General features: G+C 40.4%; 1 protein-coding gene across 1 annotated transcript in view; it reads right to left on the bottom strand.

The window, feature by feature from the left end:
- Positions 1-20,469, bottom strand: part of LOC104601997 (exocyst complex component SEC3A-like) — a 142,229-nt gene that overhangs the window by 6,290 nt on the left and 115,470 nt on the right. The window contains exons 23-24 of the mRNA XM_010265526.2: positions 2,520-2,585; positions 2,348-2,437 (exon numbers count right to left, since the gene is read on the bottom strand). Coding sequence (XP_010263828.1) covers positions 2,348-2,437; positions 2,520-2,585 — 156 coding nt within the window. The remainder of the gene's footprint in view (positions 1-2,347; positions 2,438-2,519; positions 2,586-20,469) is intronic.

Genomic DNA, 20,469 nt, shown 5'->3' with positions numbered 1-20,469 from the left:
AGTTGGGTTTTCCAGTTGACGGACCTATGACACTATTCTGTGATAACAAAGCAGCCATAAATATTGCTGCTAATCCAGTGTTGCATGATAAAACTAAACACATTGAAATCGACAAACACTTTATTAGAGAAAATGTTGTCATAGGGGAAGTGTGTATTCCTTATGTTAGGTCTAAAGATCAACTTGCAGACATCTTTACAAAAGGGTTACACCACTCACGACATCATGATTTATGTGACAAGTTGGGCATGATTGACATCTATGTCCCCAACTTGAGGGGGAGTGTTAAAAGACTGTTATTTGTCTTAGTACCGCAGGGGTACTCTTGTAATTTTCTTCTTTTATTTTTTATGTTCTATCGCCCTAGTATATATATCAAAGCTAGCACCACCAGAAGTACCCTTTTGGCTCTCAGTTCTCTCTTCTCTCTTCTTTTCTCTCTCCTCTCTTCTTCCATTCTTCTCTCCTGCATAACAGGTTTTAAGTAAAGTTAAGTAGGGAATGTTGTTAGAAGAACCTCCTATTGAATGGCCAATCTAGGCCATCTATCAAATGAATAAAATTATTGAATGGCCATTTGACACATGGCTATGGCATGTCTTACACTCTTCCAGTAGAAATTAACACCTACACCCCACTTTCAATTTTTTAATTTAAAAGAAGTTGGATGTGGATGTTCTATGAATAGATATGGCAAGAGTTTGGATAAATTCTGAATTGCATAAAATAGGAGGCTATGTGCACTTGCATTTAAAACAACTTAGATATTGCAAACAGGACAACGGATCAGTTATATTCTTTTCCTTTTTCTTGGAACATATCAGCTATCATTCTTGTTTTAATGGTTCAGACAGTCCTGTTTTGAGAGAAAGAAAGAGAGACCACAATCTCTATTATAATAAAATTAGAGTACAAGGTCAAACATGCCCCTAGTTAAGTATGAGACAAGTGAACTAAAAAAGGTCAAAACAGAATTGTCACATCATCACATAACTTAAAACATAATAAAATGACTAATCTACCCTTACTCGACCAATTCTAACACTCCCCCTCAAGTTGGAGAATATATGTCATATAATCCTAGCTTATTACATATATAGTTCACTCTCCCTAAACTCAAATCTTTTGTAAACAAATATGCCCATTGATCACCTGAACTCATGTGTTCTGTGCTTATCTCTCCAGTAAGGACTTTCTCTTTCATAAGTGGCAATCAACCTCTATGTGTTTTGTTCTCTCATGGAAAACTGGATTAGATGAGATATGAATTGCAGCTTGGTTGTCGCAGTACAATCTCATAGGTCTGTCCATTGAGAATCCAATCTCTTGTAAAAGACTTTTCAGCCATACTAACTCACATGTAGTGTGTGCCATTGAGAATCCAATCTCTTGTAGTAGTTTCAAGAACCCTCTTGAAAGTTGAAACTGCTCAATAAAGGGTTTGAAATACCACAAACACCACCACATGACTACTAGAGCTGTCACCATGTACTAGAACTATTATCCTAGGGCTGCTGCACCTTCCTAACACCTGTAATAAGGATTGCGGCAGTCCTGGATTAAGAACCGCAATCACCTACCTGTGTACCCTAGATCGCGCAGCCCAGAGAAGAAGAAAAGAAGAAGAAGACAAGATTGCAGGTCAGGATACTTGGAACCACAACATACTTCTCCTTTGTTTAGCGCTTTGATACCATGTTTTAATGGTTCGTACAATCCTGTTCTGAGAAGAAGAAGAAGAAGAAGAAGAATGTAATTAGAGTACAAGTTCAAATATGCCCCTACTTAAGTATGGGACAAGTGAACTAAAAAAGGTCAAAACAGAATTGCCACATCATCACATAACTTAAAACATAATTAAATGACTAATCTGCACTTACTCAACCAACTCTAACAATTCTAATCTAGAAACTTTAGTTTTGTTTCGTGTATTGTAGAATGACTCGCATCATCATTTTTCGAGTGTAATTTTTCAATGATGCTTTTCTTCTCATCTTCAAATTGTTCAATATGCACTTCATGAACTGCCTAATTCATTTCAACTGCCAATTACATTCTTTTATGAGCTGACAATGTAATGAAATTTTGCACATGGGTAAGAAAAGAGATTTAATAAGGGGGTACAAGAAGAAGAACCATGACCTAAGAAAGATAGTTAGCATGTGCACTAACATTGTGAAAGAACCTGCTTCTGAAAGAGTTAGGATGTGAAGGCCACCATTTTTACATCAAACCAAATAGTCTGGAGTGTTGCACTTACAGATGAATATCCGTTTTCTTTGTATGTAAAAAATTGAACATTTATTTTGAACCATTTTGAACTTTATTTAAAGTAAATCGGGCTAACCTTACATTTATCCCATAAGGATGGCAGCAATTCCTCTGAGGTTAAATTCTTTTGCAACTTTCTACACATTTGGGCAAAAGACTTCTCAACCTACAAAAGAAAAACCATAATAGTTCAATCAAAGCATGTTAGTGGCAAAGGACATGTGATTCTAGAGGGGATCTGATCTTACCCCAGATAAGCTGGATTTCAAAATTTTCCGAAGGTCCGCTTTAGAAAGTCCAATTTGGAAAGGGATCTATAATTTAATGAGAATAATATTAGTCACTTAAGGCATTAGAAGTGCAAAGTATATTAGTAGAAACATGCAAGTAAAAGTAGCTGGAGGTTTCCAACCATAACAATTTCACACAATATGGTAATACAGATGTGATTCAGATCAATAAATCTATAAATAATTCTCAACTTTCAGCAAGAAAAATGAGAAAAGAGAAGAAAACATTAGAAAGAGGAAGAAGAAGATGGAGAAGAAGAAAGCTTGATGCTTTCTCTCCTAACTCTCTAATCTTTTATTAAACATGTTTAATTAAATCTAATTACAGATCTGCTCTTAAGTGGGTGGCCAGCTCATCACTTAAAAGAAATAAAAAAGAGTTAACGGGCCCATAAGAATTAGGCCCATTAACAAATAAACAATATGTGTTGAGTTTTGGGTTGATATCACTTATTTTTATTTGCATAGCATAGTTAGGGAGTTATTGGGTCCAAGGCCCATTAGTTTAGTGTTTATTTAGATTTTACAACTAGACGACTTACTAAGGACATATTTATCTTTGTATTCAGTTTTTATTTGCGAGTATATAAGCTAATGAAAGGGGGGGCCAGACCTAATTTTGGCTTCTCTCATTCTCTTCAATCTCTCTCCTCTTTTCTTCTTTGCATAAACCTTCTCTTCTCTTTCTTTTCCTCTTTCTTACACAGGTTTTACATCAAAACAGATCTCCTAAACTTTTCTTCTTGGTACTAGAGCAATTTTAGAGATTTTTTCAGCTGCTCCATGCAGCCCTAGATCAGCCGACTGCATGATGAGGTAAAGGGCTGATCGAGGACTTCAGGTAAACCCAGCTTTTGGATTTTTTGGTGGTGTTGAAATCCCTTGTAGTTGGTCTAGGGTTTAGCACCAAAATCAAGAAGAACCGAAGAAAGGGGAAGAGTCCTGATTAAGTAGGACTCTTCAATTTTGACATAGGAAGTGGCGCTCTACTTTTTTAGGGTTTCTTGAGGTTTTTTGAAGAGGGCGGTTCAAGCCCTAGCCTTTTTGGAGGCCTTTGGAGGGAGCGGAAACCTCTTTTCTTCTTTGCATAAACCTTCTCTTTTCTTTCTTTTCCTCTTTCTTACACAGGTTTTACATCAAAACAGATCTCCTAAACTTTTCTTCTTGGTACTAGAGCAATTTTAGAGATTTTTTCAGCTGCTCCATGCAGCCCTAGATCAGCCGACTGCATGATGAGGTAAAGGGCTGATCGAGGACTTCAGGTAAACCCAGTTTTTGGATTTTTTGGTGGTGTTGAAAACCCTTGTAGTTGGTCTAGGGTTTAGCACCAAAATCAAGAAGAACTGAAGAAAGGGGAAGAGTCTTGATTAAGTAGGACTCTTCAATTTTGACATAGGAAGTGGCGCTCTACTTTTTTAGGGTTTCTTGAGGTTTTTTGAAGAGGGCGGTTCAAGTCCTAGCCTTTTTGGAGGCCTTTGGAGGGAGCGGCAACCTCTTCTCTCTCTTCTCCCACTCCCATGGAAAATAGAATCTTATGAGGGAGGGGCTTCAAAAGGTACCAAGAAGGTGTTTGAGGTTTCTAAAGGAGATAAATCCCTTTTTTTCATCTCAAATTGATTTCCTAGTCTGTTTTGGATGTTATGGAGGGTTGTGGAGTTGAAAACAAATTTGCAGGTGAAATGGGACTAGGGGAAGGAGGTGCTATAGTTCTCTTCGGGGTTGGGACCGTTACAGTAAAGTTTGATGGTACAAACTACTTAGAATGGTCACAATCTGCACAAATGGCCATTGGGGCTTGTGGAAAATTGGGGTATGTCATCGGTGAAGAAAAGAAACCTAAAGCTAACTACTCCCGGTGGGTACAGGAGAACTATATGGTGATAACACAACTAAGGAGATTTAGGATGGAGTAACAAAAACTTATTCACAGAATGAGAATATTGCTAGAGCCTACCAATTAAGAAACTAGGTGATAAGTATATTGCTATTTATTTTCAGCCCTATTTTAGTCCAATAAAATGATTCAAAAAACTTGGAGAAAAGATACAAAAGGAAGATGAGAAAAATAGGGCATAACCACTGTTTTAAACCAGGAAACAAATAACAAAACGAAGAAGAAGAAGAAGAAGAAGAATGATTAACTCACCTTGACTTTAGAGGACTGTGTGGGAATGATGGAGGGCGTTCTTTGAAAAGTGCCTATTCGCCTAGCGACGCTTGACAATTATGTCACCATTAAGAAATTCATTCTTCACATCCATTTGATACAAAGGCCATGAGAAGTAAGCGACAAGGGAGAAGATTACTCGAATGAAGTTCATTTTAGTTATAGAAGCAAATGTCTCTCGATAATCGATGCTATAAGTTTGAGTATATCCTTTTGCCACTAGTTGAGCCTTATATCTCTCAGTTGAACCATAGACATTGTGTTATATAGTGTATACCCACTTGCATCCTATAGGAACTTTGTCCTTAGGAAAGAACTATTTCCCAAGTTTTGTTCATTATGAGATCTTCCATTTCTTGGTTCATGGCATCCTTCCACTAAGGTGATTGCATTGCCTCTAATAACACTACAAGGAATTCGCATAGAAGAAAAAACAGAGATGCATGGAAAGTAGGATGGTGAAAGGGCATCATAAGAAACATAATTATTAATAGGATAGTTAGTACATTCCCTTTTACCCTTCTGAATAGCAATAAGAAGATCAAGGCCAAAATTCAAGACATCGGCTTCAAGAATAAGAGGTCTAGAATCAACAAGGGTCACAAGTTTAGGATTACTTGAGTTCAAGATATTAGATTGTAGTGGACATTCAGTTTTAGAAGCAACCTTTTTCCTTCATTTGATGAAGGACTATTGCAATTAGGGGAAGGAGATGGACAAGATGTAGGAGGTAGGATAGGTAAACAAAAAGAAGCCTGATCTTCACTAATATTCTCCCCCTAAAGAGAAGGGCAAGATGACTGAAAGAAAGGAGTGGATTCAAGGAAGGTTACATCCTTGGAAACATATCTTCTACCAAAATGAGGATTGAAGCATTTGTAGCTCTTCTGGATAGAAGAATAACCAAGAAAGACATTTAATAGACTTTGGATCAAACTTAAGCTATGAGGGATTCATATCATGAATAAAGCAAGTGCAACCAAAGACTTTGAGAGGAAGACAAAAGATCAGATCATTAGTGAAGCGGAATTGATGAGTTGATTGAAGATGAAGAGTCCTAGAAGGAAGTTTGTTAATAAGGTATACAACAGTTTCAACTGCATCTCCCCAGAAACGAGTTGGGATATGCATTTGGAATAGTAAGTCTCGAGCAACTTTAGTCACATGTATATTTTTCCGCTCAACCACTTCATTTTGTTAGGGAGTATAACTACACGAACTTTGATGAATTACTCCCCTCTCTTCAAGGACGAATCATAAGTTCTTCTCAAAGTATTCCTTTACATTGCTAGATCTTATCATTTTGATCTTCTTCTCGAACTATGTTTCTATCATATGAAAGAATTTTTGAACAATTAAGGGAATTCCATCCCTACTCTTCATTAGGTTTAGTGAAGTGTTTTGAGAATAATCATCAATGAAGAAAATAAAAGACTTGTATATTCTCATGCAAGGAATAGAATATGGGTCCCATACATTAGAATGTACCAAATGGAAAGCAACATTACTTCTTTTATTATTGGCAAAATATCTATTTCTACATTATTTTGATAGATGGCATACTTCACATTGAGGACTCAAACTTTACATAGACTGATACAGATTAGGTAACAAATGTTTCATAGAACCAAAGGACACATGTCCAAGGCGACAATGTCATAATTTCAAAAGACTCAATTTTTCATTTTGACAAGAATTAGTTTGGCACAATAATCCTTGCTCAAGGGCTTGGTCAAGAAGGTAGACTCCATCTATTTCATGTCCACATCCAATTGTCTTCTCGTGTTCAGGTCCTAATAAAACACAATGAGAGGGAAAGAAGGTTACATAACAATTATGAGCTTTTGCGAGGGAGCTAACAAATAAGAGATTTTTATGTAGTTGAGAAATATGAAGAACAAAACTGGAGGAAAGGTTAGGTGTAAGAATTTCTTCACCCAATCCCGAGATTGGAGTATGAGATCCATTTGCTACAGTAATCTTACCTTTCCTAGGAGTTAATTTATATGAGGTAAAGTGGAAAGGCACACCAACCATATGTGCACTATCTCTAGAATCCACAATCCAGGAGATAAAAGAGGAAGGATGACAAGAAAATGCAATACTTGTTTTAGCAAAAGAGGTGGAAGGATTGCTAAAACCAACAAAATTTGTTGACCCACTCTTCTCTAGCTCAATCAAGAGGCTTGAGGTTGCCCATCACATCAAAGGAGCCATGTTGTGAAGGCTGGATACCAGTAGTCTATCACCACCAATTATAGCTAGATGAGCATTACCCTTCTCTGTTTTAAACCTTACTCAGCCTAGGTTTAGAAGACATAAAGGCAGAGTGCTCAATATTAGTGTTCTGCATTATAGCAACCCTCCTACTGTCTTCTCTTTGCACCAAGGAATATGCCATAGAAAGTGAAACAATATCACTACTATGGATATGTTGCCTGGTGAAGTTTGTGAAAACCCTATTCAGTTCTAGGTTCAAGTAGAGAAGAAGAAGAAGAAGAAGAAGAAGAAGAAGAAGAAGAAAAAGAATACCCCTGTTCTGTGAACTCTAACACTTCCCCTGTTCTGTGAACTCTAACACTTCCCCTCATGCTAGAGAGTATATGTCATATAGTCCTAGCTTGTCACAAATATAATCTACTCTGCCCTGAGACAATCTCTTTGTAAAGAGATCTGCCCACTGATTTCCCGAGCTCACATGAGATGTGGTTATCACTCCACTGATCACTTTCTCTCTTACAAAGTGACAATCGACCTCAATATGCTTGGTTCTCTCATGGAAGACTGGATTAGAAGAGATGTTAACAACTACTTGATTATCACAGTATAGTCTCATGGGTTTGTCAACTGAGAACCCCATCTCTTGTAGCAAGTTCTTCAACCATACTAGTTCACATGTGGTATGAGCCATAGCCCTATACTCAACTTCTACACTACTCATTGCCACCATTGTTTGTTTCTTACTCTTCCAGGTTACAAGATTGCCACCAATGAAGGTACAATACCTTGTAGTTGATCTCCTGTCTGATACAGAACCAGCTCAATCAGCATCTGTATACCCTACTATCTCAAGAGTCCCTCCACCTTTGTATAGAAAACCATGACCTGGAGCACCCTTCAGGTACCTAACGATCCTTAGAAGTACTTCCCAATGAGGAATCTGAGGATATTGCATAAACTGACTCACATACTCACAACAAATGATATATCTGGCCGGGTAATAGTCAGATAATTTAACTTTCCTACCAACCTCCTGTATCTTCCAAGATCATCAAACTCTTCACCTACATCAACACTCAACTTGACATTCAGTTCCATAGGAGTCTCGGCTAGTTTAGCACCTAATAGTCATGTTTCTTCAAGTAGGTCAAGAACGTATTTTCTTTGACATAAATTAATTCCATGTCTTGACCTTGCAACTTCTATTCCTAGGAAGTACTTCGGCTTACCCAAATCTTTCATATTGAAGTGGTCCTATAGGAATTTCTTCAACCTGTTAATCCCATTACTGTCACTCCTACTTATGACAATATCATCCACATACACCACCAGCAAGATTTTCCCATCTTTTGAGTCATGGCTGAACACAAAATGGTCTACCTGACACTATTTCATCCCAAAGTTTTTCACTACTTCATTGAACCTGCCAAACCATGCGCATAGAGATTGTTTCAGTCCATAAATTTCCCTTTTGAGTCTTCAAACCTTACCATCCTCCCCTTGAGCAATAAACCTTAGTGGTTGCTCCATATACACCTCCTCAATGTGATCACCATGTAGAAATGCATTTTTGATGTCAAGTTGCAAAAGACGCCAATTATACATAGAAACCAATGATATTGTTTTGACAACTCTGTTTAAGTAGTTCGAACTAGTAGAGAGTAAGAGAGAAAGAAGAAGAAGAAGGAAGAAGAACAGTCGAATCTAATAGCATACACCCTATCAGTCGACCCTAATATGGATTAACCTCTAATTAGTTGTACAAAGACTAAACTACCCCCCACTTAAGTATGGGACAGGAAGTCTCTATTACATAAGAAATAGAATGACTAATCTACCCTTATTCGGCTAGCTCTAACACTCCCCCTCAAGATGGAGAATATATGTCATATAATCCCAGCTTGTTATATATATAGTTCACTCTCCCTGAGCTTAAGCTTTTTGTAAACAAATCTGCCCACTGATCACCTAAGCCCACATGTTCTGTGCTTATCTCTCCAGTAAGGATCTTCTCCCTCACAAAGTGGCAATCAATATCTGTGTTTTGTTCTCTCACGAAAAACAGGGTTAGATGAGATGTGTAGTGCAGCTTGATTGTCACAGTACAATTTCATAGGTCTATCCATGGAGACCCCATTTCTTGTAGGAGATTCCTCAACCATACTAATTCACATGTAGTGTGTTCCATGGCTCTGTATTCGGCTTCAGCACTGCTTCTTGCCACAACCGTCTGCTTCTTACTCTTTCATGTCACAAGATTTCCTCTAAGAAATGTGCAGTAACCTATAGTAGATCTTCTATCAGACACAGAGCCTGCCCAATCTGCATCTATATACCCAATTACCTTAAGTCTTCCTCCTGGTTTATACAATAACCCACGGCCTGGAGCTCCCTTCAGGTACCTTACAATTCTAAGAACTACATCCCAGTGAGGTATCCGAGGATTCTGCATAAATTTGGCTCACCACATTGACTGCAAAGGAGATGTCTGGTCTCGTGATAGTCAAATAGTTCAGCTTCCCCACTAACCGTCTATACCTTCCAGGATCATCAAATATTTTCCTGGTATCACTGCTCAACTTAGCATTTGGCTCCATGGGAGTTTCAGCCGGTTTTGCACCTAATAGTCCTGTTTCATCTAGCAGATAAAGAACATATTTTCTTTGGCATAGGTTTACACCTTGTTTTGATCTAGCAACTTCTATACCCAAGAAATACTTCAATGTCCCAAGGTCTTTTGTTTGAAAATGGTTTTGCAGAAAGACCTTTAGTTTATCGATCCCCAATTTGTCACTACCAGTTATGACAATATCATCCACATAGACCACTAGTAAAATCTTTTCAACTTCTAAATCATAGCTGAACACCGAGTGGTCAACCTGGCATTGTTTCATTCCAAAATTTTTCACCACTTCAATAAATTTCTCAAACCAAGCATGAGGCGATTGTTTCAACCCATAAATTGTCTTTTTCAATCTGCACACCTTACCATCATCCCCCTGAGCAACAAACCCAAGTGGTTGCTCCATATATACCTCCTCTATAAGGTCACCATGAAGGAAGGCATTTTTAATGTCAAGTTGAAACAAGGGCCAATCATACATAACTGCTAGGGAAATTAAGACACGGACAGAGCCAATCTTAGCCACTGGAGAGAAGGTCTCCATATAGTCCACCCCATACAACTGTGAATAACCTTTAGCAACAAGTTTGGCCTTCAGATGCTCCACACTACCATCCAGCAAGTATTTAACAGTATACACCCATTTACAACCCACAACATGCTTATCGGGAGGAAGAGTAGTGAGCTCCCACGTTTGAGTATGCTGAAGGGCAGAGAGTTCCTCCTTCATTGCCTGCCGCCACCCAGGTGAGCTAAGAGCCTCTTGGACATTCTTAGGTATAGAAATAGATGACAACAATGAAACAAATTGGCGATGTGAAGCGGAAAGGCGAGAGACTGAAACAAAATTGGAAATGGGATGGAGGGTACAACTACGTTTACCTTTCCATAAAGCAATGGGAAGATCAAGTCCTGACGGTTATGGGACAGAAGCAACAACAGGATCCACGGACAAGGTAGAAGCTGGAGGAGGAGCCGGTGTCTACCGATGAGTATACACATGCCGGATCGGTGGTCGTTTATCTACACTGGAGGAGGTGAAGGGTCAACTCCAACTAGAACAACCGGAATGTGATCACTGACTTGAAGAGGAAGAGGAAGCAAAGGTGGAGACACCGATGCTTCAGGTCCCGAGAAGAAGGGGACAGACTCAAAAAAGGTGACATCAGGACAAATATAGCACTTCCGAGTAATGAGATTGTAACACTTGTACCCTTTTTGAGTCCGAGAGTAGCCAAGAAAGACACACTTAATAGAGAGTGCATCTAGCTTGTCTATCCCAGGACTCAGATTGTGAACAAAGCACACGCAGCCAAAGATGCGGGGTGTTAATGGAAAGGGAGACAAGGTGGGGAACAAAATAGAAAAGGGAAACTGACCATGAAGAATGAAGGAGGGCATCCGATTAATAAGGAAACATGCAGTAAATACAACATCACTCCAAAATCGTTTAGGAACACTCATATGATGAAGAATAGACCGAGCAGTTTCAAGGAGATGACGGTTCTTTTGTTCAGCCACCCCATTTTGTTGAGGAGTGGATGCACATGAAGTTTGATTAATGATTCTATGCTGTTCTAAATACTGTTGAAAGGAAGTAAGAAAGTATTCACGACCGTTATCTGAACGAAGAACTTTGATTGGAACACCAAATTGTGTAAATATTTTAGCATGGAATTTTTGAAAAATGGAAAATAATTCACTCATTTCTTTCATTAAATAAATCCATGTCATCCTTGAACAATCATCAATAAAAGTGACAAAATACTTGTAACCATTATAAGACTATTTTAATCGGATCCCAACATCTGAATAAACCAAAGCAAAAGGACTCAACATACGACTTTCAACTCTAGGACTAAAGGAAACACGATGATGTTTCCCATACTGACAGACTCACACTGTAAAGACAACAAATGACTCAAGGATGGAACCAGTATCTTGAGTTCCTTGAGAGATGGATGTCCTAGTCGACAATGCCACTGTAGAGGAGTGAGTGAAGTCTGAAGTGCTACTGACGATTCACCACCGTCAAGGTAATACAATCCACTAGCCTCATGCCCCCCACCAATCTTCTTCCCCGTCTTGAGATCTTGAAAAACACAAAAGGAAGGGAAAAATGTAATAGAGCAATTAAGAGTCTTGGTTAATTTACTAACAGACATAAGATTGAATGGAAACTTAGGGACATATAGAACAGATGATAAAGAAAGAGAAGCCGTGTCAACATTACCAACACCGCCGATGGGAGAGGAGGAACCGTTGGCAAGGGTAACAGTTTGAGATGTGGAAGTTTTAGAGAGGAAAGAGAACACACCTGGAGTCCCGGTCATGTGATCAGAGGCTCCAGAGTCAATAATCCATGGAGAGGGTTTGGATTCCAAACAAGCTATACCTGAGTGAGCAAGGGTGGCTGTAGTATGCTGTGAAGTAGCCTGGAGAAACTTCTCATACTCGTCACGCGGTATACTCACCATCTCCTTCCTGGAAACGAATATAGATGTAGAAGGTATTAGATCTGCCTGTTGGTTATCACCGACATCAACCCCACCAGCTATTGCATGATTAGCCCATGTAGAAGGAGGGCCATGGAGATCATAACAGAAATTCACCGAATGTCCGTTCTTGCCACAATGGGTACTCTTCCTTGTAGAGTTACTTTTTCCTTTACCATGGCCAAATATGGAACCACCATGACCTCCTTGGGAGACATGTCCTCCCCCTCTAGTACCACGTCCACCTCCTCTGGCTAGTAGTGTCAGACATTGAGTTCATTTATGAGGTTCTTCATACTGGCATAGTACTCTTCTAGAGTTTTATTCCCTTGCTGCAGATCGAAATACTCCTGATAGAGCTGATATATCCCTATAGTATTATCCTGCCCAGAGTCAATAATCCATGGAGAGGGTTTGGATGCCAAACAAGCTATACCTGAGTGGGCAAGGGTGGCTGTAATATGTTGTGTAGCCTGGAGAAACCTCTCATACTCATCACGCGGTATACTCACCATCTCCTTCCTGGAATCAAATGTAGATGTGGAAGGTATTAGATCTGCCTGTTGGTTATCACTGACATCAACCCCACCAGCTATTGAATGATTAGCCCATGTAGACGGAAGGCCATGGAGATCATAATAGAAATTCACCGAATGTCCGTCCCTGGCACAATGGGTACACTTCCTTGTAGAGTTACTTTTTCCTTTACCATGGCCAAATACGGAACCACCACGACCTCCTCGGGAGACATGTCCTCCCCCTCTAGTACCACGTCCACCTCCTCTGGCTAGTAGTGTCAGACTTTGAGTTCATTTATGAGGTTCTTCATACTAGCATAGTACTCTTCTAGGGTTTTATTCCCTTGCTGCAGATCGAAATACTCCTGATAGAGCTGATATACCCTTATAGTATTATCCTGCCCAGAATAAAGCTTCTTGGCATGTTCCCATATGTCCTTAGCTGTATCTAAGAACATAAAGTTGGCACTTATTTTGGGTTCCATACTATTCCATAACCATGTCATGATTTGGGCATCTTTTTGTTCCCGGTCATCAAACCCTGGAGAGTCAGCTGATGGTTTATCTTCCTTCACGTGTTTCACTTTCCTCTTTGCCTTGAGGAAAATTTCCACTGACTTGGCCCATGGCACATAATTCTCACCATTAAGTTTAATGGAGGTCATCTACACACCCAAATAGTCGAAGGGGATCATCACACTCGGTTTCTGATCACTGGAACCATCTCCCATTGCTGCCATTATGTCTCCCACTGCTATCTCTAGTGCTGAACTCTCAGTCACCAACCAACTACTGCTGTCAAGGCAACACTACAGCACATTGATAACAATCTCACAACTAGTCACAATCAACAACTTGATGTAGACTAACATTAAGGTTAAGAACTGGATGTTTTGACTAGATTCGGCTACCATCCAGATTTTTTTTACCATATTCGGCTACTTCTTTCAGCACAAATTTTTTTTTCTGTTCAAACCGCTACTGGCATCCCAGAAATATTAGGCACCATTACAACAACACAATACTCAAGCAACCACACACAAAAAAAAATTCCTGTTCACACCACTACTGACAACCCAGAAATGGTAGTCACCATGACAACAATGCAACAACTTGAGCAACCACACACAAACCCTCTTGAAATTGTTCAGTAGAGGGTAAACACCACAACCACCACCACACGACTAGGGCTGTCACACATGGTGACAGCAGTATTAGGCTGATATCCTAGGGTTGCCGCACCTTCCTAATACATGTAATAGGGATTGCGACAGTCCTAGAACAAAAAATAAATAACAGATGCTGCAGCTATCAGATTGTGTACCTCAGATTCGTAGCCCAGAGAAGAAGAAAATAAAGAAGAGAGAGAACTTGAAGTCGCAGGAAGGAAATCTTGAAGTCGCAACCTTCTTCTCCTTCGTTTATGGCTCTGATACCATGTTTTGACAGCTCTGTTTAAGTAGTTCGAACCAGTAGAGAGTAAGAGAGAAAGAAGAAGGAAGAAGAAGAACAATCGAATCTGATAGCATAAACCCTATCAGTCGACCCTAATATGGATTAACCTCTAATTAGTTGTACAAAGACTAAACTGCCCCCCACTTAAGTATGGGATAGGAAGTCTCTATTAAAACTGCCACATAAGCACATAACTTAACAGAAATAGAATGACTAATCTACCCTTATTCGGCTAGCTCTAACAGAACCAATTTTAGCCACAGGAGAAAATGTCTCCATTTAGTCCACACCATACAACTGAGAATAGCCCTTGGCCACTAACCTGGCCTTCAATCATTCCATACTATCATCTGGGAGATACTTCATTGTGTAGACCCACTTACACCTAACAACATGCTTACTAGGAGGAAGAGCAGTGAGTTCCCACGTGTGATTGTGTTGTAGAGTAGATAGTTCCTCTTCCATTGCTTGCCATCACCCTGGGCAGGTAAGGACTTGACAGTCTTGGGAATGGAAACAGATGATAGCAATGATATAAAGTTGCGATGGGAAGCAGAAAGGTGAGCAACTGAAACATAGTGTGAAATAGGATGAGAAGTATGAAAGAATGGTAGGATCCATCTAATGGACGCCATAAAGGTTGCGGAATGGGTGGGCGAATTTCAAAAAAATTTCCTACCTTCTCCCAACTGGGAATCATATTCCCTAAATTTAGAATACAATATTCAAGAATCCTACTTGAACCATAATCAAACCAGATCTGTACCAAAAGGTAAATGGGAGGAATATACCTGATCCGGAGAAGCAGTATCTCCCAACGTTGGTGTTCACGCCCGAAGAATGCTCCAAGATCTGTTCCTGCTGAAGATGACACAGCTGTGGATGGAACAGAACCAGCAGGGTGCGTCCTACACACTGGATCCTTCACAAGAATCCTCTGGAAGAACTAAACACTGTAACCTTTTCAGTCTTTCTTGCAAGACTGATGTCAAGAACAGATTTCTTGACTTTCTTTTCTGCAAAGATCCAATCTTGCAATGGCAGATGGCGGCGGCAGGAGGAGAGAACCAAAACCGAAAAAGCTGAACTGCTTTTTCTCCTTTTCTAGGGAGTATGAGATCTGATCTCAATTCGCAGGAACCTTTCTTGCGATTTTTCTTGGTTCGAAATTTGTTGTATTTTCTTAGGGTTTCTCCTCTTTTCTTCTTGATTAAGAAACCTCCTAATCAGGAGTTATCCCAATCCAAATCAGTATCTGGATAGAGGATCATATTAAACCTATCTGCAGATAAAGTTAGTTTACTCCTGATCTTATCAGGAGGTTACTAGATTCAAATCTGATTTGAATTTGGTCTCCCAGAGTGGATAGGGTTAAAAGCCCCATCCTTTTTACTAACATTAATCTCAGATTCGCCCCATCTTTGGGTGATCATATCAGCCCAGTTCGAAATGGGCTTTTGGCCCATTAAGTATTCAGTGTTTAATTAGTTTCCAATCTGCTGCCCAGTTGGGCTTCTTTGTATGGCGTGGGACCCAAGCATTGATCTACACACCAGCCACATGGGTTCGGCCCAGCCTTTAATACAAGGCCCAGCCGAATTCACTGAAAAGCTCAATGAACCCCTTGAGTCCATCATATGGACCCTATGGGCCCAACACTTACATTAAGTGGTCCCTGGGCCAAGCCATCTTATAAAAACCCAGGGACTGTGGGCAGGTGCAAGATTAGCCCATCAGGTATTATCCTAAATGGTCTTACACTTAACCTCTCAGCCCTTAATGATCAAGCACTGCCCGACAAGAGAGGACCTCTCCCTCGGCTGCAAGGAACAGTGCCGCACTCTCCTCTCACATGGATCCCGGGAATTAAAACCATTTGCAAACATTTTGAAACCGTACATATAATATAAGTATATTAATTTTGCAAAACAAAATTCCAACGATTGAAATCAACTACCGGCAGTTTGGTTTCCATCAGAGAGAGTGCATTCCCGATCATCACCCATTGTCCGACAAAGTGGCTGATTCTGTCACTATGACCACCCACTCAGATGAATTCTCAAACTGCCCCAACATACCCAGGTTTTGATCCCCGCTAAGGATCTCACTGATTGACATATCAAAGGCAGCCTGATCCAGCACCTAGTGAAGTGTCATAATCGAGTCTAGGGGTCAGGTGTAATTTTCCAGTTTTGCCCATCTATCTCCAAGGTCCAGGGCAAGACTGGAAATCTGGTCCGGTTCAAGGATTCAAGTAATCCCATACTGCATGTGCCTCGGGTCCTACCCTGATGGCTGAGACAGGCCATCCCAACACTTGGTGGCACACCAGCATCAGCCTTAGCAGGATAAATCTCCTCAGACTTATCCAACGGCTGTGAACATTTAAAACTAACATGAATCTCTATAAATGTCCAGTTTTAGGGTTTTACACAGAATTAAACCAAACAACATGAATCAAACATGCACTTTATTTATTTCCACTAAATAACAAAAGTACATCAAATCAGATTGAAGCTAAGGGCATACATAAACTGTCTAACAGCTCCCACTTGCACTTAGGTTCAATCTGGTACAAGCCGGAGTCCCATACTTTCCACGTGTTTCTCAAACACCTTCTGTGTTAGTGGCTTAGTCAATGGGTCTGCCACATTATCCATTGATGCTACCTTCTAAATTAGGATGTCCCCTCTACCAACGATCTCCTGCAGTACATGGTACTTTCTCTCGATGTGCTTTGACTTCGAGTGAGCCCGAGGCTCTTTAGCCTAGGCGATCGCTCCATTGTTGTCACACAACAACGGTATGGGTGATGTGCTGGATGGAATCGCTCCTAATTCGTGTATGAACTTCTTCATCCACACGGCTTCCTTGGCAGCTTCACTTGCGGCAATGTACTCGGCTTCGGTTGTGGAGTCTGCAGTGGACCCCTGTTTGCTGCTTTTCCAGCAAACAACACACGATCCTATCGTGAAAACATACCTAGATGTAGACTTTCTATCATCCGGATCCGACTGGAAATCAGCATCAGTATACCCTAGAACTTGCAGTGAACTACCATCGAATACTAGACAAAACTCTTTTGTCCTTCGAAGGTATTTGAGTATGTTCTTCACAGCAGTCCAATGCTCCTGCCCTAGGTTTGCCTGGAATCTGCTTACCACACTCACCGCCTGAGCTATGTCCGGGCGAGTGCACAGCATGGCATACATGATGCTCCCTACGGCTGAGGCATAGGGAACGTCTCTCATGCTCTCAATCTCCTCAGAAGTCTTGGGAGACATCTTCTTGGAGAGAGTGACTCCGTGCCTGAAAGGAACGTTTCCTTTCTTGGAGTTTTCCATGTTGTATCTTTTGACAATTTTGTCAATATAAGCAGTCTGGGATAATCCAATTATCCGCTTCGATCTATCTCTATAGAGTCGAAGACCCAATATGTATGAAGCTTCTCCAAGATCTTTCATGGAGAACTGCTGTGATAGCCATACCTTGACCGAAGTCAACATTCCTACATCATTCCCAATGAGTAGGATATCGTCCACATACAAGACCAAAAGGGTGATCTTATCCCCACTGGATTTCCTGTAAACACAGGGCTCATCCGGATTCTGCTCAAAGTCAAACGTTTTGACTGCAGAATCAAAACGGATGTTCCAACTCCTAGAAGCCTGCTTAAGTCCATATATGGATCTATTAAGTTTACATACCATGTGTTCCTGACTAGCAGCAATGAAGCCTTGCGGCTGCTGCATGTAGATATCTTCACTAAGATCTCCATTCAGGAATGCTGTTTTGACATCCATTTGCCAAATTTCGTAGTCATGGTACGCTGCTACAGCTAGCAGGATCCTAATGGATTTAAGCATGGCCACGGGCGAAAAGGTTTCCTCATAGTCGATGCCTTCTTTCTGAGTATACCCTTTCGCCACCAAACGAGCTTTAAAGGTCTCAATCCTGCCATCGGGGCCCTTCTTCCTCTTGTAGATCCATTTCCAACCAATTGCTTTTACCCCGGAGGGCGGATCCACTAGAGTCCAGACTCCGTTGGTCTCCATTGAGTCCATCTCAGCTCTCATGGCCTCCACCCACTTCTGGGAGTCTATGTCTAACATAGCTTCCGCGTAAGTCACGGGATCCTCTTCACTAGTCAAGGCTTCCACCAGGTAACTATCCTGGTCATAGCCATATCGGACTGGTGGTCTGGATACCCGGGTGGTTCTTCTAGGTTGGGCATTACCTGGATTTTGTGGGACATCTCCCACTGCTCCTGAGCTCTCCTCATCAAGAATTATTTCCTGACGATGAGTGTCCAGGATGTAATCGGATTCTGAGAGATAAGTGTCTCATCCTTGGATCTAGCAAACTTCTATGCCAAGAAAGTATCTTAATCCCCTAGATCTTTGATCTCAAACTCTATATGAAGGAAATGTTTGAGATCATTAATCCCGGATACATCATTACCAGTTACGACAATATCATCAACATACACAATCAGGTAAACGACCAAGGATCCTCTCCTCTTCACAAAGAGGGTATGATCAAACTGTGTCTATACATAGCCAAAGCTATCAAGGGCAGCCCTAAACCTTTCAAACCATGCTCTAGGGGACTGTTTAAGTCCATAAAGAGATTTCTTCAGCCTGTAGACCTTCCCTTTCATATCTATTTCATACTTCATTGGAGGAAGAGACATATAGACCTCCTCATGTAACTTTCCATTCAGAAATGCATTCTTTACATCCAGCTGATAAGGTGGCCAGCCTGAGTGTGCAACCAGAGATAGCAGAACTCTCACAGAAGTCATCTTGGCAACAGGAGCAAAGTCTCCAGATAATCAATTCCATATGTCTGTGTATAACCTTTTGCAACCAGCCTAGCCTTGTACCTTTCAATGGTGCCATCAACATGATATTTGATGGTAAAAACCCACTTACAGCCTATTGGTTCCTTTCTTTCAGGTAAATCAACCACTTCCCAAGTGTCATTGTTGTGCAGGGCATCAATTTCTGTTCTCATAGCATCCCTCCATTTTGGAATAGTAAGAGCTTCTGACACAGACCTGGGTATTGGGTTAGAATCAACAAAAGAAAGATAGCCAAAATATGAATGAGAGAACAAACTATAAGAAAGGTTTTTGGAAATGCAATATGCAGTACACTTCCTTTTTTCTTTCCTGATAGCAATAGGGGTATAAAGGTCTAGGAAGGATGGCTCCAAAGGGGCTGTATCAATACCTATTGTCTCTTCTGTGACTGGAAGTGCAGGAGGCTCATGCGGTGTAGGGGAAACAATCTGCTCACTTCTAGTTTTCTGCCGTTGGTACAACTTGGGATTAAAAAGAGGACGATGAGGTAATGGAGGAGGGATATGAACACTGAAATGAGAATGAGATGACTGATCCTCCCTTAACTCATTTGAAGGAGGAAGAGGCTCAAAAGAAGAGCAAACAACTGTGACAAATTCTCTACCTTTGGAGAATGCCTCTCCTGAGAAGAACATAAAAAGAAGAAAGCTCATCAAAGGTGAGATCCATTAAGACATACCGAGTGCTAGTCTTCCGATCAAAACAATAGTAACCCTTTTGTGTGGGGGAATAACCAAGGAAGATACACTTATGGGCTTTTGGTTCAAATTTATGTCTCTGGACATTTGGGATATGTACATAACAAGTGCAACCAAAGACATGAAAAGGAATAGGAAAAAGGTCCTGCCCTAGATGAAGGAGACTTAAACCCCAAAACCCTGGATGGCATACGATTGATTAGGTAGGTTGCAGTGGGAACAACATCATCCCAAAATTTTGTAGGGACATGCGAGGCAAATATAATACTTCTTGCAACTTCAACAATATGCCAATTTTTTCTTTCAGCAACTCCATTATGTTCTGGGTTCCTAACATAGGAGCTTTGATGAATAACCCCCAAATCAATGAGATAGCAGGTCAGGTTTTTCTCAAAATATTCTTTTGCATTGTTGGATTTGAAAATTTTAATTCTGGTATCAAATTGGGTTAGGACAAATTCATGGAATTGCCTCACAAGTTTGGGAACTTCATCATAGGACTTCATAAAAAATATCCAAGTGAACCGAGAAAAGTCATCAATGAACAAGATAAAATATTTGTAGCCACCCATAGAAGGTAAGTGGTAAGGCCCCCACATATTAGAGTGCACAATATAAAAATGAGATCTTTTATTACTCAAAGGATAACTGCTTCTACAATGTTTTCACAATTCACATGACTCACAATGAAAATTGGATAGACTAATTCCCTTAAACAGTTATGGGAATAAATGACTCAATGCAAAAAAAGAAAGATGACCCAAACGAAAATGACATAACATGACTCGACTAATGGACTCTGTAGATGTAGACCCAAAAGCAGTTTTTCCAGGTTGTTCATGACTCTGTCTAGGAGTGTCAAGCAGAT

This window comes from Nelumbo nucifera, chromosome 6 (assembly GCF_055504915.1).
Source record: "Nelumbo nucifera cultivar China Antique chromosome 6, China Antique-T2T, whole genome shotgun sequence".
NCBI classification, from domain to species: Eukaryota; Viridiplantae; Streptophyta; class Magnoliopsida; order Proteales; family Nelumbonaceae; genus Nelumbo; species Nelumbo nucifera.
Note: the sequence above shows the minus strand (reverse complement) of the source record. Positions and strands in the feature narration are given on the sequence as shown.